Source organism: Triturus cristatus, chromosome 3_2 (assembly GCF_964204655.1).
Source record: "Triturus cristatus chromosome 3_2, aTriCri1.1, whole genome shotgun sequence".
NCBI classification, from domain to species: Eukaryota; Metazoa; Chordata; class Amphibia; order Caudata; family Salamandridae; genus Triturus; species Triturus cristatus.
In genome coordinates, this window is record NC_140584.1 from 305440241 (window position 1) to 305456289 (window position 16049).

General features: G+C 45.1%; 1 protein-coding gene across 6 annotated transcripts in view; it reads left to right on the forward strand.

Moving 5' to 3' along the window:
* The first annotated feature begins 1828 nt into the window (after positions 1–1828).
* LOC146857231 (uncharacterized) overlaps positions 1829–16049 on the forward strand; it is a 479140-nt gene continuing 464919 nt past the window's right edge. For all 6 annotated transcript variants that reach the window (XR_014979879.1, XM_085647722.1, XM_085647720.1 and 3 more), the window contains exon 1: positions 1829–1907. Coding sequence is in view for 5 of the 6 variants with exons in the window: in XM_085647722.1 (XP_085503848.1) it covers positions 1887–1907 (21 nt within the window). In the remaining variant the exon portion in view is untranslated. The remainder of the gene's footprint in view (positions 1908–16049) is intronic.

Sequence of the window (16049 nt, forward strand, 5' to 3'; positions counted from 1 at the left end):
GCTGATAGCCAGAAACCGGTCCTAGGATGCTTGATTCCGGTCCAGGGAAGACATGGCTTGGCAGTTCGGGCTGGACTGTTCCCATGAGGCACAGGGTCAAGACTGATTTGCATATGGCCATGTCTGAACTGGGGTGGCATAGTGGGCAAAAGAACGATGGATTTAACCCAGATCTCTTGACTGGGGGAGAATGTCTGCATTGTCAGCATTCCGTCCATCATTTGTTTGTTGTAACGCTTTTCGCCCTAAGTGGGATGGGTATTCCCAGACGTGGGACCCGTGCTCACTACGCCACTGGAGTCAAGCTATCCTGGCTGATGACGGCTGATAGCCAGAAACCGGTCCTAGGATGCCGATTTCCGGTCCAGGGAAGACATGGCTTGGCAGTTCGGGCTGGACTGTTCCCATGAGGCACAGGGTCAAGACTGATTTGCATATGGCCATGTCTGAACTGGGGTGGCGTAGTGGGCAAAAGAACGATGGATATAACCCAGATCTCTTGACTGGGGGAGAATGTCTGCATTGTCAGCATTCCGTCCATCATTTGTTTGTTGTAACAGTCTTAATCTTGACAGCTGGTTTCAATCTTAAACCTGCCCGAACGAGATCGGGCGCACCGGAGATTACACTACCCTCCCGCCTACAGCTGCACGCTAAACGCGCTGGGGGCTGCCTTTCAATACCAAAAACCGGCCTGTACGGGCTGAATATTAGGCGTACCCTCACAGCAGTGCAACACACACTACCGGGCACTCCTCATTTAGTGCGCGTTCTACCAACGTGCGGGTGAGCGCTATCTGCTACCGCGCACGAATACCTGGGTTGGGGCACCGCCGCACACGCTTCCAGCTCCACTCTCCACGGGATCGGATCGATAAACTCTTTCCTCCGATTCGGCCACAGGGACTTCTTTCCTTCTGCCACACTACCTCTGCTCCCCACTATCAACTCGCCTTCCGGAGCGTCCCCGACCGTCCTGTGTTCGCCTTCGCACGATCGCCGTCACCGAGCTGTACTCTTAAGGACCTGCAAGAGAAAAACAAATATTAAATTACGACCTCCTAGCGAGGTCGCACTACAGGCTGGGGAGCGCGGAAGGCAAAGAGGAAGATTCCTCTGCTCCCCAGCCTTTTATGGCCACTACTAGCCCCCCAGAGGGGGGGCTGGCCACATGCGTGACCCGGAAGTGATTCCTTTCACTTCCGGGTCACGACCCGGCCCGCCAATGAATGAGGAGGCGTGCCTGTCGCGTCACTGCTGTGCGCGACAGGCCCGCCCCCACTGGTCGTCGGGGGCTGGCAGAACCGCCATATTATCGGCGGGTCCGATGCCGGCCCCACCTTTTCTACTGTCACGACGATCCAGAACATGATATATGTAGACGGGTGTAATGGAAGTAGGTTTATAAATGAAAACATAAGCTTATGCCATCAAATACAAATGAAAATAAGAGCACATGCAAAACACGCACTTAACTATAAATAAAGAATAAAAGAACACACCAGACTTCATGGGGGTATGGGTTACGTTTGATAAAGGACATGCTCAAAGTATATAAATTCTGATTAAATGTCGTTGGAGTAATTATTTAAGGTTCAGCTCAAAATACACAATTTTCACATATTTATAGGATAATATAACGCAGTATATTTTGAGCCGCTGCTCACTTTATCCACTCAGATTCTCGTTCGACTTTGCCGCTTTCATTGGAGTCTTCCGGTATCGTCTTTCTCTGCTTTTCCTGGGGAGACTGGGACCCCAGGATCAGTCCCATTTCTAGTCCCATTTCTACCCGTCTCCACTGCCCCACGTTCTGTTGAGTTGGGGCTTCCTACTCCCGTTCGCGCTGCATTGTGGGACCTCGAGAGCTCTCCGAGAGAAGCAAGATGGACGCGGGCTTCTTCCGCGTATGTAAATCTATTGGGCTTAAGAGGGTTCGCGCGCTGGGACCACAGTGGGTGCCAGACTGATGGGGCACCCGCAGCTACATATTCCAGAGCTTATTTGTCCCCTCCCTATCTTGCTGTGTGAATGAGAGAACTGGACTTGGGGCCTGGAGTGGGTCCTGAGTGTTTGCGTGCAGGGGAGATCATGCTGCGCGTGCACTGCCCTATCTGCTGCTGTGACCGTGGTGTCTACGGTGCAGACCTCAGTTGGAGGTGTGGCCTTAAGTGAAAGGCCTAAGCCAGTGTCAGTTTACTGAGGCTGAGCAAAGGCTGGTTGTTGCAGGAAGGTGAGCCTGGTCCTGGACATTGCGCACTGCATCGCTGGCAGTTCCTAACTTTGGAGCCCAGACTAGCTGCCCATATGTTAGCTTCCAGCTCGAATTTAGTTTTTTTCTCCCTCTTGTATCTATTAGTTGTAGTCCTAATTTTTATAGAACACTGGCTTTATCAACTACTAGAATGTTAACTGGAAGAATCTGACATCTCCAAGGAACTGGAACTCCGCTCCTGTCACTGGGATTGCACCGACACTTCTTTTCTCTGCTGTTTGTGCTTCTGTTGTTACTGACCATCTCTGTTAAAGTTGTCATGGGTCCATCATTCTCACTTTGTTTTATTATACTTACATTTCACCGTGGTAGTTTAATGTTGTTTTACCATTATAATTGCAAAGTTATAAGTGTCAGAGTTGGAAGAAAAGAGATGTTATATGCTAGAACCACATTTAACTCGTGAAAACTTTACATCGCTAGATGTAGAATTGCCAGCCAGACCCCTTGTCATAAAAGACCTCTTCATTCAGTCCAGTTTTTTTTCCCAGCCAAATTTTGTATGCTGACAATTATACTGTTGCTTTTACACCGTTGGTATGAATTTGTTCTCGCTTGCTTTTTTTATTCACCTGGCCGAGAATATTATTGTTCGTGCAGATTCATAAAAACAATGTGCTCCGTGTGATATAGGAGAAAGCCACTCTCCTTCACCCTTTTTAGGTCTCGCCTGCGACTCTTCGAGACATTTAGTAAGTGGCGTTTAAAAGTGCCACCAGAGGCTTTTGCTCGCCTCCAGCTTGCGTGCGCGGGCACGCGCGCAGCCGCCATCTGCCTTTCTTATCTCTTCCCGCATCGCTCGCCATAGCCATTACTTTCACTTCCCCCCCCCCTCCACAGATCGCGTCACCAAAGTGCATCGCGGGCACCCTTAAATGCGTGTTTTTATTGCCTTTCCTGCCACCTCCCGTTGTCGTGTTACTTTTACGTCTTTACTTTTGCTACAATCGCGGCACCGGTGCTTTACCTTTAACCATGAGTAAAGCGCCGGTGCCGAGATTGCTGCATAAGTAAAGAAATAGAAAAAAACATCTATTTCTTTACTTTAGCTATAATCGCAGCACCCGCGCTTTTAATGGCGAGGAGTAGCAGGCTTCACTTGGTGCTCCTGAGCTGGGAAAAAATCTGCATTTGAAATCCAATCTTACATAGGGCTGGCCTTCTGAACTACTGATCTGGCAGCTCTGTAGTGTCCGCCAGGTCAAATTTTTCTAAAAGCAGAGCCAGCAGAGGCTCCGACAATAGGAAACCTAGTAGTTCAACAAACTGTAAATAAGGCGTGGAAACAGCAGGTCTAGAGAACCAGGGTCCATGCTGATTTTCTGCAGGGCTCCTGCTCCACCACACTGCAATACACCCTCAGATGTGGTTACTGACTTACCAACATGCATCGCCCAAGCTTTAACCAGAATCTCACAGACCCACATCTGAAACTACCATATACCATACAAGGCAGAGAGAATGCTACAGGCCTCAAAGAATGTCACACAGATGACTAATGACGGCTGTCATGTGAGTGAACATGACTACATGACGAGAGACAAGAAAAGAAAACCCTGGTTCACATGCCTGCAAAAGGTCTCCATGCAGAACTATGATCGATGTGTAACTACAAATGAAGACAAAGTGATCCAATGCTAAGTACGAAAACAAGCATTGGCATAGCAAAACGCTTTTGGGACCTTATAAGTATTTAGTTATGCAGCACGATATCCTTGGTGCAATTACATCAACCGTTGCATGGCTAAACACTTAAAAGGTCCCAAAGGGTGAGACCTATTGGCTATGCCAATGCTTGTTTTTAGTTTGTTTTGAGGCACATTAATGCAATATAACGGTCACACATAGAGAAGAAGTACTTAAACTGTGGTTAGAGTCCAATCTATTGTTGTATTTTATTTTGATTCATTTTACTTTCTGCATTTCTCTTCATAAAGCAACAAAAAAGTACCAAATGGAAGAAATGGTAACCTACACATGTAACAAAATCAGAAGCATTGGTAAATCCAATGGGTCCTGCACCACTGCATGCCTTGTAGCTTTGTTAATGCTCGTTTTGGCATGGGTTTTGTAAAACTTTGTCTGGGTGCTGCGGGGCCATCAACAGTATAAAAAAAGTATTGGCAAAAAACAAAATTATTTTTGTGAACGCAAAAAAGCACTCATTCCATTGTAGGCACCAGTACCGAAGGAGGCTGCTTTGTGTGCATATGTGCTCTTTGTGAAAGAGCAGAATGCCATTACTGTGAATAAGGTTATCTTATTTCTGAAGTAGGGTGACCTATTGCCCATGTGGTATTTGGAGGGGGGATGTGAATGAAACAACAGACCAATGGAAGAAGAGATGAGACTGTTAGTGTGTGTATAATATATATATACACACACACCAACAGTCTTTCAGTTAGATACACACCCCTAAAAACTACTAAGTGAGTTGAGATTGTGCTGTGCTGATGCTAAGAAGACATTCCTGGCGTGAAAGTGGAGTGTTAGATCTTCTCTTGGAGGGGTGTGGATAAAAAGGTTTATAGAATCACATCAAGAATTTTCAATTCTATTAGGGACACGGGCGAGGATTATGCTTCTGAGTTTATTGCACAAAACAGACAGCGGTCAATCGTGTTGCACTAAACATATCAGTACTTAATCCCATGATCTGCACTATGACATCATCTCCCCTTCCGCCTATCAGTACATTATAAGACCTGCTTTCCCCATAGTCCTTTCTTTTTCTTTCCCAGAATCATAGCCACACGGAACCACAACATTTGCAATCGTCATTCAAGTGCACGCTTCCATGTATCATGGAGTATGCCATAAGGATGACCTCGGTGAAGTGAAGACTGAATCTTTCCTTATGAGCTGGAACATCTCAACCAAAACCATGCCTGTTACCCTGGCATTCAACTCTGCTTGCTATCCAAACCTGTGAATAAAATATACCAAACATAATATGTCACAAGTATTTCTCTATCCTAACTAGGTAGGACAGCAGCTTATGACTAATGTAACAACAGGCCCAAAAGATTTCTGCAAAGTAATACATAATTGACCTCCAGCAGTTTGCAGCAACTCTCTAGTTCAATCTTTATAAACTTTTAAACAGCGCACTACGCAAAGTGTATGGTTGTCTGGAAAAGCAGAGTAACTCTCGCAACGTGAATGCGTCTTGGTACGATTTGAGATTTAAGGCTAGCTTGAATCCAGTGGCAAAGTGAGCAAAGGACCTACATCCAGGCATATCCTTCCAACTTAAGGCGAACCTGGCCTGGCATTTCAGACTGAACTGTTGCCATGGGGAGAAGGATCAAGACTGATTTGCATATGGCTGGGTCCAAACTGTGGTAGCATGGTGAGCAAAAGAATGATGGGTTTAACCCAGATCTGTGAGTGTTTGAAAAGTATCAGCACACTGTCCATCATCTTGTGTTGCTTAGTATTGCAATTAGCCATTCACTCTATAGAGCAGAGCTTTCCAAAGTATGTGTCGCGACACGTTACTGTGTCGCCTGACCTTCGTGGGTGTGTCGCGCAACAGGAGCCTTGGCCCTCGCAGTGAGGGCTTGAAGGCAGGGGCGCAACGGAATTGAGCTCAAAGAGCTGTCTGTGTGTGCGCGCGCCCAGGCTGAGACAGCTTCCCACACACACAGACAGCTTTGAGATTATCGCAGCCGCACCCGGGTACTTCACAGGTCTTTACAAGACCATTAACGAGGCTTTGTTTTTTTTTTTCACCCCTCCATCTCCACATGGCGAAAGGGACAAATCCTTTGTTTGTCACCGGTAACCTTTGCCGACTGTCCTGCTGCGTGGATATTTCCTTTTCTATGCAGTGCAGGAGAAAAGAAGTTTGTTTATTCCTGTCACCTTTCCCGACCCCTGCAGCAGTTTATCACACCAGGCTGTGACACAGTTTGACTAATAAAGTAGGTAGGAGAATTTGTCACTATTTGTTTTTCGATTTAAAATGTGCACAGGACCAGCAGGACACATACTTTGTGCGTGCTTCATTTAAACAATTTTTTTATCATTATCATGACCGATGCAGGATAAAATAAGACAACACAACATGCCCAGATAACGCTGGTGATTAATGATCCTGCTGGAGGGCAATCGTTTGTCTGTCCGTAGTTTTTAAATGCAGATCAACTGTATTTTATGTGGAAGCTCAGTGGGTTACTGCCTTTGTCACAGAGATCCTTGTGCTACTTGCAGTTCAGAAGTTACAATCCTAACATAGGACAGTGACCAATGAACTGTCACCAAAGAGCTGCATACAAACATGAATGGTGTAGTTAGAACTTCGCTTATTTTTGTTTTGTGATATAGTTAGAACTTACTCAGTCTTTCATTATTCTAATGTTGCTGAAATGAGTATGTTTGGGCAGATATACATTTTTATCAGTAAAGCTGACCCCCATGTAATACTCTTTAAATCCTAAAGTTGTTTCCCCACACCAAACCCTCTTAAAATATATTGCCCACCAGCATGTATGACGTGATTCATACACCTTGTCATCCTCATTGGCTTATGTGACATTCCCTGTAGACTGATTTACATACTTGTATGACTCATTGTCTCTGTATAATGTGTGCGTGGTGTAAAGTACTGACACACTACACTGACATGAGTAGCGCTATACAACAAATGAAATGCATATGAGAGAGGGTCTACGTAAAGATGAGGGGCACTGTTGGAGGGTGGCAGCGAGGGAATCTGAGGAGGAGGTGGTGGTGGGAGGGGCTATGGAGCAATGAGGGGCACTGTTGGAGGGCGGCAGTGAGGGAATCCGAGGAAGAGGTCATGGGGTGGAGGGGGGGAGCTAGGGAGAGACGAGGAGCACTGGTGGAGGGTGGTAGAGAGGGAGTCTGAGGAGCAGGTCATGAGGGGGAGGGGCTACAGAGAGATGAGGGGCACTGGTGGAGGGTGACAGTGAGGGAATCCGAGGAGGAGGTCACGAGGGGGAGGGGCTATGGGGAGATCAGGGGCACTTGTGGAGTGTGGCAGTGAGGGAATCCGAGGAAGAGGTCAATGGGGGGGCCATGGAGGGATGAGGGGCACTGTTGGAAGGTGGTAGTAAAGGTATTTACGGAGAAAGAGGTTATTAGTGTGGCGCCAAAAAAGACTTTCGCATCAGCGCTAAACCCGGCCCTGTCATGGCCTTTCTGTTTTTGTTTAATTAGCAGTCTGGTCATACAGGCTACTGTGGAACATACTTTAAAGTGCGTGCTAATTATATTTACTGCTTTATTCAATGTTTTAAGTTTGAAGGTGATTTTACTATTGTTTTTACCGGGAAAAATGAAAGTGGAGCCCGATGGTGCCTGATATGGGGCTAGGGCCCAAGGTCAGCTGTGAGATAAGGTGCACTGGAGAGGAGTAGTGGATAATCAAGCCTGTAAGGGAGTGCGTTGCAGAGTCCGGGGTCAGGTGGAGGTAGTAATGAAGAGGGATTCTCCCTGAAGGCTCGCTCAGAGGGAGCCCGAGTAGTGTCAGTTGCCTGATACTACCACCTCAGAAACCTCCTTTTCCCATCAAAGGAACATTTCATAGAAAAAACACTTTTTGAGAGTGATAATATTTAGAAAGAGATTTGGAAAAGAGTGCGTTTTACTGGGCCTTGTAAGACTAAGAAGAGATAAAGGAGGGCACTGAAGCAGGCCTGCCTAGACATATATGCGACAAATCGATCCCGCAGTGGCCCCCCCAAATGCACCCTTGGCCCACCCAAATAAAAATTCCTGGAGCCGGGCCTGATCAGGATAATTAAATAAGAGGTCGCAGGCCATGGGGCCATTTTTACCAGCCCTTTTCTACCTTATTCCATGTCCCTCTCTCACTTACACACACCCAACACCCCAACCCTTTTGGTTAAGACATGTCATTAAACAATCCCTAACGCATGGCTAATGCAACATGTTCACTGCTCTTTAGCAGTTACTGCTTCAAGCTGTTTCAGGCAATACTCTCACCCCTGCACACTGCTGTTTACAAAAAGCTGAACTAAACAACAGGCTTTTCCCACTGAACGATGAGTTGAACAACTGTATTACTTTTACCAGGTAATAACCCGACAAAGCAAAATGACAACTATCAATTATTTAACAAATCCTCTCAATTATCTCACAGCTTTAATGACTGCCGCTGAAAACAAAAACTAAAAATCAATATTAGTCACTGCCAGTAGCACAAGAAACCAAACATGAAAGTTATATGTTTGTTTAGCAGGTCTATCGTAAGTACATTTGAGCTCATTACAATATTTAACAAATTAGATTTTGCTTCGGGGTTGTGCAAAAAAATTATGCAACCCGATGCAAAATCAGGGCCTTAACATGTATTTATTTTTTTAAATCCTGCCACAAAGAAACTGGCAACAAGGAGAAATGCGGCAGTAAATCTGTTCTACTCAACTGGTTGCAAAGTCTGTATTTTAAAATATCATGGGGTTAAGGCACCTGTGGCAGAGATCTTTGTGTGCTCAGTAAAGCTCGGGGAATAATAATAATGGTAAAATAACTATTTGCTGGAGAGGTTTGTGTTTTGTCTAGTCCCAGTTTTGGATCAAAGTAGCATTGAGGGTTAATAGGTCTCCTGGAAAGCACATTATGTAACGCGCAGATGACAGATTTTTATTGTATGTAAATGGGCAAGTGAGTTAGCGCTTTGAACACAGAGATCCTTTTGTTACTTGCAGTTCATACATTGTAATTCTTCTAATATAGCACAGTGAGCCAAGAAGGACATGTGGCTCCTACACCTTGTAACTCTCCCCATCTTATGTAACACTCCCTTGATTTACACACATCATTTATTGTCAATGTATAATGTGTATGTATAAAGCACTCTGACACTACAATGGGATTAGTAGCACTATAGCGCTGTAAAAGAAACAAAACAAAATAGTGGCATTTAAATTGTTTGTGTAAATACTGGGACAGACTAACAAATCTGACATTCCTACACACATGCATATCTCTTATATAAAAGGACTGAACAAAGTCAAAAGCATGCCTGCCTCTTGTGTGATGTGATGTGATAAGCTATGTGCCTTTGTTTCTCCTCCATTTCATTTAGATGTGAGGCTCCTGATAGCTCCCAGCCTGGATACTCCAAGAAAAGGAGACCTGATGGCCCCTTAACTTCGACCTTTGTTATAGGCCCAGCTGGAATCTGATAAGCCCCTTCCCCGTCTGTACATTGCTGCTTGGAACAAAAGCAAACAATGTGCAGGCACTGTTGAATGTGTCCCGGTGTCTAAAAATTGCACCAAGACAAGTTTACCATATTTCTGTGGGGCCCAATCTCATAGCAGGGTAGACTGCGATCACCCTGTGAAAAGAGTGGATAGACTCAGTCTACCCTCAACTTGTGCCCGGTCTACTACATAGTGCCAAGAGATGCATGTGCATCTCTTGACGCTATGTAGCAGCTATTGCTCATTTTAGTAATGATGAAGTTCACCTGTGTGCCCTAATACTGAAAAGCGAGGGCAAGAGATCTTTGCAGTGTAAGTTAGTAGATAGGTACATAGTACATTTCCTTTACAACGAACCATGAAGCGGTGTTTAGGAAATTATTAATATGCTAGTTAAAACAGGTGCATTTAGAAAACTGAGGCCCAAGCTCCTAACTAGCAGGAAGGCCATTTATTTTCTTGATCTGTGCGTAAGTGGATGAGCTCAAAGGGGTAAGTACACATCACTTATCATTTTGCTGGCTCGGTGAGTGAGGTGAATAATAAAGCCGATCTACAAAGAAAACGAATCAACAGGGTTGGGGCGGGCGGGAGGAGATGGAGTGAGTGAAAACACCAGCACTCGTGTGGAGTGCTCAAAGACAAAGAAAATAGTAGCTCCTATAACGGGAGTAGTGGAAGGACGCAAGCACTTGGTCCATGTTCAGGGGGAGGGTCAAACACAGGAAGAAGCATGACGCTTTTATGCTATGGACTAACGGGAACGACGGATATGAGAGCACGATGGAGCAAACAAGTGGTAAGGCAATGGGCGGGCTGAAGCCCACAGATTGAAAACATGCTGTTCGAGACAGCACATGCTCAGCCTAGACGGGACCTAAAAAAAAAAAGACAGAATATGACAAACAAGGCCAACATGCTTAAAGTTGATTATTATATAATAGCTCACCAGCAACTTAATATTTGGCCCAATACAGGAAATAGGTTTTCTTTTGATAACGTGGCGAAACAAAACTCCACAACCCAACCGACAGTTGATCTAATGTACTGCCTTGTTTTTTTTAACTGGGAATTATTCTAATTTGATTCACATGTTTCTTTTTAGTATTTAAGAAGGGAGAAACGTTTGCCAAAACCAACACTCCATATGCTGTGGGGGTGCCCTTTTTGTGCTGTAAATCACTGGGGCATGTGTCGATGTGTGCATGATTATATTCTTGTTTCAGGCACAAACCTAACCTTACTCCCTGTTTTGCCAGTCACTGTCTTTGTTAAAAACAGATTCACAATTGCTTTATTAAACCTTCTTGCTTTTGATTGAAAATGCACCATTTGCCCACTATTTTTTAAACCCCCCCGAACACCTCTGTGGTGATTCCGGCTCACTCGCTACGCTCGCTCGCATTACCGTGTCACTAAAGCAGGAATGTCAAAAAAGTGTGTCACCAGCATGAAAAGTTTGGAAACCTGTGCTATAGAGTATACTACATGTTAACATGGTGACTACGGATAATCTGCACTGCGTAGTGTAAGATTGTGTGCCGCATATTCTTTGCATCAGAGGAAGAGTGTGTACTATGTCTCAGAGATTCACCACTTGTATGCACGGTAGCATTTCACACGTCCCTGCTTAAAACTAAAAGCCCAGCTTATTCCACCAAAAGGCAGCATTCTGAATATTTACCTAAGTTATATCGGTGTTGTAGACTGCAAAATAGGAAGTCACAGACATTGTGTGTAAATGCGTGTACTTCACACTGAAGACCGATGGCAGTAAAAAATTACCAGTTAGCAAAGCACCATGGAGGGTAGGTTTTTCCACAGGCAGTTTAGTTGGGGGGCATTAAGTGTGTACTAGTTAAGTGATTTATGTGTGTGTAATGTGAGATTATTTGTGGGAAATTATGGTGAGGTGCTTGAGACTCGTTGATTTTCGATGTTAGCTATGAGCCTTTGCATAATCGGTGTTGCACCTCTGGAATTAGCCCACTATGTTGCACTTTCTTGCTTGGAATCTTCAGCGGTTGAATAAACAAGTCAAAGCACACCAGGTTGTCCTTTGTCTGGGCAGGCATATCCTTTCAGTGGCTGAATTCTAGGGAGACATGCTTGTTGCAACATGGTAACATTGTTGCTGTTCCTCTTTTTCATGCAACCCAGGTATTTAATTATTGCAGGATACTGAAGTCCTCTTTGAACATTTATTTGAGACGTTGTTGGCTGTTGGGAGTGTGGTATGTCTTATTAGACAGGGCTGTTGGAAGCATGACACACATCTGTATGTTGGACCAACCTGATGGTCAGGATTGTGGAAGAACCCTGCTCTCTGAGAAATGTCAGTCACCATTCTGTAGTCCCTTGTCTTCATTCTAGTCCGAAAGTGGTGAGCATTTAAGAAGCCTGATAGTTGAGAGGCTGGTAGGAGAAATATCTTTGCCTGAGGTGCATCTCACCCCATCTGAGCCCATCTATGTCCATATCCACCTCGATTGGGAAAAGCATGCAATCCAGACTAACTAGTGTCCTAAATCTACAATACCAATATGGCCTCTTAAATACCTGCGTTGTGGAAGATAGAGATTAGAGGCATCCATTGAGGACGATCAAATGTGAACAGGTACAGTGAAGTATTAGTCCTTATACCAAACTAGACGCTTATTAAACTTTGCATGTCTCCGCACCCTTTTCCTTGGACAAGGCACAATACACTGGGTGCATTGGATTAGGATATTGCCCTTCAACCTTTCAGGACTCTTGTTAGTAGTGTTACATTTAACGGACTTGCAGAGTTGGGTGCACAGACGTCATGAGAGGTGCCATCAGAAGGACTGGTATGTGGCTGAAGAGAGAGGCTAAAGCGTTTCGGTCACTGGAACTCCTACTGTGCAGGGCTGCGCACGTTCTAAACAAATATGCCCCAGCCGCACAAAGACCGCGCACATACACACAAGGCTTCAGGAAAACTTTAAGGAATTCTTTGCAAAGGCATATTCCATTATGGTGTCTACCCCAAACCTTACATGCACCCTTTGCAATCCAAGGAGAATCTATTCCTATTTGCGTCCAAGGAACAACCTGCTACAGATTAGATCCAATAATGGGGACACTGCTATGAGTGACAAATGGACCTGCCCACCGATCCTCAGAGAATAATTGGAAGACAATGTTTTGTGCCCTTTCTATGGTGAAAGTAGAAAAAACTAATTGGTTACTCCCATGAACTACTCTAGGATAACGTGATGCAACAAAATGTTTATTCTATTCGCTCACCAGAGTACTAACACTACTGAAATAGTCAACTACCATGTAAGAGATGGATGGAAAAGGCAGCCAGAATCCCAAAAGAATGGCAAGATTTGCAGCAAATAAAAGCATTACTTTATTGGAGAGGCTGTAATTAAAGAGAGATTGCATGGCTCATGGCAAAGAGCTTCATTTGTTGAACTCAACCAGTCATTGGTAAAGGGTGTGTGAAACAACTCCGATTAGGAGAATGAGTTAAAGATTAAAATAAACTTAACTAGGAGGGAGTAACTTAGGTCCATGTCTACCAAAAAAACAGTGGCAAAACCATAAAGTCTTGCATTGACCACCAGCCCTTTGGCTTTGTCGATTCGTGCTTTTTGTCCTGATTTTTGCAAAACATTGTTAGGGAAGCTGTCGATACCACACCAATTTAACCAAAAAACATTGTGTAAAAGGAGAAAAAAGCATACCTTGCATAGCAGTCTCTGGCACTTAAGGAAACTGTGAGGATGTGCTTGTGAAAGGACAATGTCGTTACTCTACAGTAAAGATGACCAATGGGGCTGAAGTGGGCAGACCCATTACCCACTGCTGTGGTGGGTAGAAGAAAAAGCATTAAAAATGCAATAGGTCTTGCCTTTGATTAAGTTAAAGCCATTTGCTCTGCTAATGGTATTGTATAGTAAAGCAAATGGCTTTAACTTAATGAAAGGCGAGACCTATTGCATTTTTCATGCTTGTTCCTATTGGTCACGGTTACAGGGTTTTGGTCCTGAACGCATATTCTACATGATATACGGGACACACAACTTAGTTTTCAAAGATAAGTCAGGAACAGGAGACGCGAACAACGAGGTCGAAAAGAGAAGCAATGAATAAAAAAAGTTTAAGCGCATCAACTTGGGGGAGCTAAGTTGCGCACTGATGATCTAAAGCTGTGACATGAAGGTCCCAAATTGAGGCAAGTCCCATGCTGTTCACATCTGAGAATTAAAGGGAATTCCACTGTCACGAAGATGGTCTTGAGACGAGGTCTCCAAAGGAGTTAGGGGCGGCGCCATACATGTGAAACTCTTGTGCTGAGTACAGTCTCATGCGTGGGCTCTCCGGTAAGAGGTAGGTAGCCTCGCCAAATGACGCGCATGAATGAAAACTGCAGGCGGAGCTGAGACACAGCTTCGTAATCGGTATTGATTCCAAGAAGCCCTCTGCATGGCGAGACAGCGCAAGCGCTGCTTTCGCCAGGCCGAGACCGAAAAGTCAATCACTGTTTTCTCTGCTGAAGACATGAATATAGGGTCGAATAGGGACTGTTTTTAAGTCAGTTGTGACAGGAAAGCCCAGAACCGGAAAGAGTCATCAATGAGTGGTTGGAATAGACTCTGGGTGGGGAGGTGTGTTGTTGTATGTTACACTCCCTGGGGCATACACCCTAGCCCAGGAGGAAGAAGCCCCCACAGCCTTCTTGGAGGGAGAGGGGCTGAGGCCAAACAGGGCAGTTCGGAGCTATCTGACCTGTGCTCATCCTCCCCGTGTTCTGCATTTCAGCAGGAGGAAGAGTGAGAGTAAGAGTGAGAGTGAAATAAAGAGTGGGTGAAAGAGAGATAGATAAAGAAAGAGAGTGGGTGAAAGAGAAAGAAAGAGAGACAGCAAAAGAGAGAGAGGAAGAGAGAGACAGCAAAAGAGAGAGACAGCAAAAGAGAGAAAGAAAGAGACAGCAAAAGAGAGAGAGGAAGAGAGAGACCGCAAAAGAGAGAGAGGAAGAGCGAGACCGCAAAAAGAGAGAGAGGAAGAGAGAGACCGCAAAAAAAAGAGAGGAAGAGAGAGACCGCAAAAGAGAGAGGAAGAGAGAGAGAGAAACACAGAGAGAGAGAGAGAAATAGAGGAAAAGAGAGAGGGAGAAAGACAGCAAGAAATGGAGACGGGAGAGAGAGAAAGAAATAGATGGGGAGAGAAATAAATAAAGACAGAGGAGAGAGAGAACGAAGACAGAGAGCGGGGGAAGAGAGGGATAAAGCGGAAGAGAGGGAGAGGGACACAGGGGCGGAGAGAGAGAGAGAGAAAGGGAGAGAAAGAGGGAGAGATAAAGAAGGAAATATAGAATGAAAGACGGAGAGAGAGAGAGGGAGGGAGAAAGCAAAAAATGGAGACAGGGAGAGAGAGAAAGAAATAGAGATAGAGGAGAGAGAAAGAAAGAAAAAGAGACAGAGGGGGAAGAGAGGGAGAAAGAGTAAGAGAGAGGGACACGGGGGATGGAGAGAGAGCAAGAGAGAGAGGGGGAGAGGAAAAGAGAAAGAGAGATAAAGGAGATCTAGAATGAAAGAGAGGGAGAGAGATTAACGAGATAGAGAAAAGGTAGAAAGAGGGCAGTTGCAGAAAGAGAGAGAGGGAAGGGAGAGAGGTACAGAGAAAGTAAGAGAGATGCCAGCCGGGCTCCTAGCCTGAACGGATTCTGAGTTCTAGAAATGACACAATTGAGTCTGATACTCAACTTTGCACCAACCCATCAACAAAGAGTTGTTTGTGGAATGCCCCAAATAGTAAACAGATTCAGGGGGTCTGACCCCACTGTAGCTCACTGTGTGCAGCTGGTAACTCCACCCCAAGGGGATGCGGTGTTTTGCCAGTGTGGCGTTACCACGCTATGCCTAGTTTCAGGTATTAAAATGGGAGATATTGCGATAACAGCAGGTGTTTCTCCCGTTCCAGGTGGCACAATTTCGGAATGTGCAGCCCAGGCCCCTTGCCCACGTGGTTCACAGCAGTTCTGAATAGCTAATAGACTCCTAACCTTTACTCCGTGCCCCTGAGCAGAGTTCAGGCTCCTGTTCCTCGCTCGCTAATTCAGTCAGACCCCGGGCTGCTGCTTCTTATTTGTTGTAGGCTTGTCTTTAGGTTTGTAAGGATCCAGGTAAAAAAAAACTGTGGGGCCCACTTCTTACATTTATGTCTGGTGGCACGAGCACCTGACTCAAAGTATGAAAAAATCATCCTAGATTTTATACAGCATCTGCTGCTCTCTAGTGGTATTTTGAGCTCCCTCATCATTAATATTACACAAATTACGGCCCACCTTTATAAATCTAAAATTAGATTTTGAAACAAGTGACTATGGAAAAGCGTGGGGGCGGATGGATAATGCTGCCCTGACTCTCCCCTGTGATGGCCCTGCCTGGCTACAATCTTCATACAGCAGTCGCAAATCAGAGGCTGGGTTCATAGACAATAACTCATTGTGCAGAGCTATGCTGTGCTCCTACTTTTCCCTCAATGCACCAGAGCAAAGTTTGGCTTTGTCCCCGTGTGTTGTGACTCCGAGCAGAGCGCCT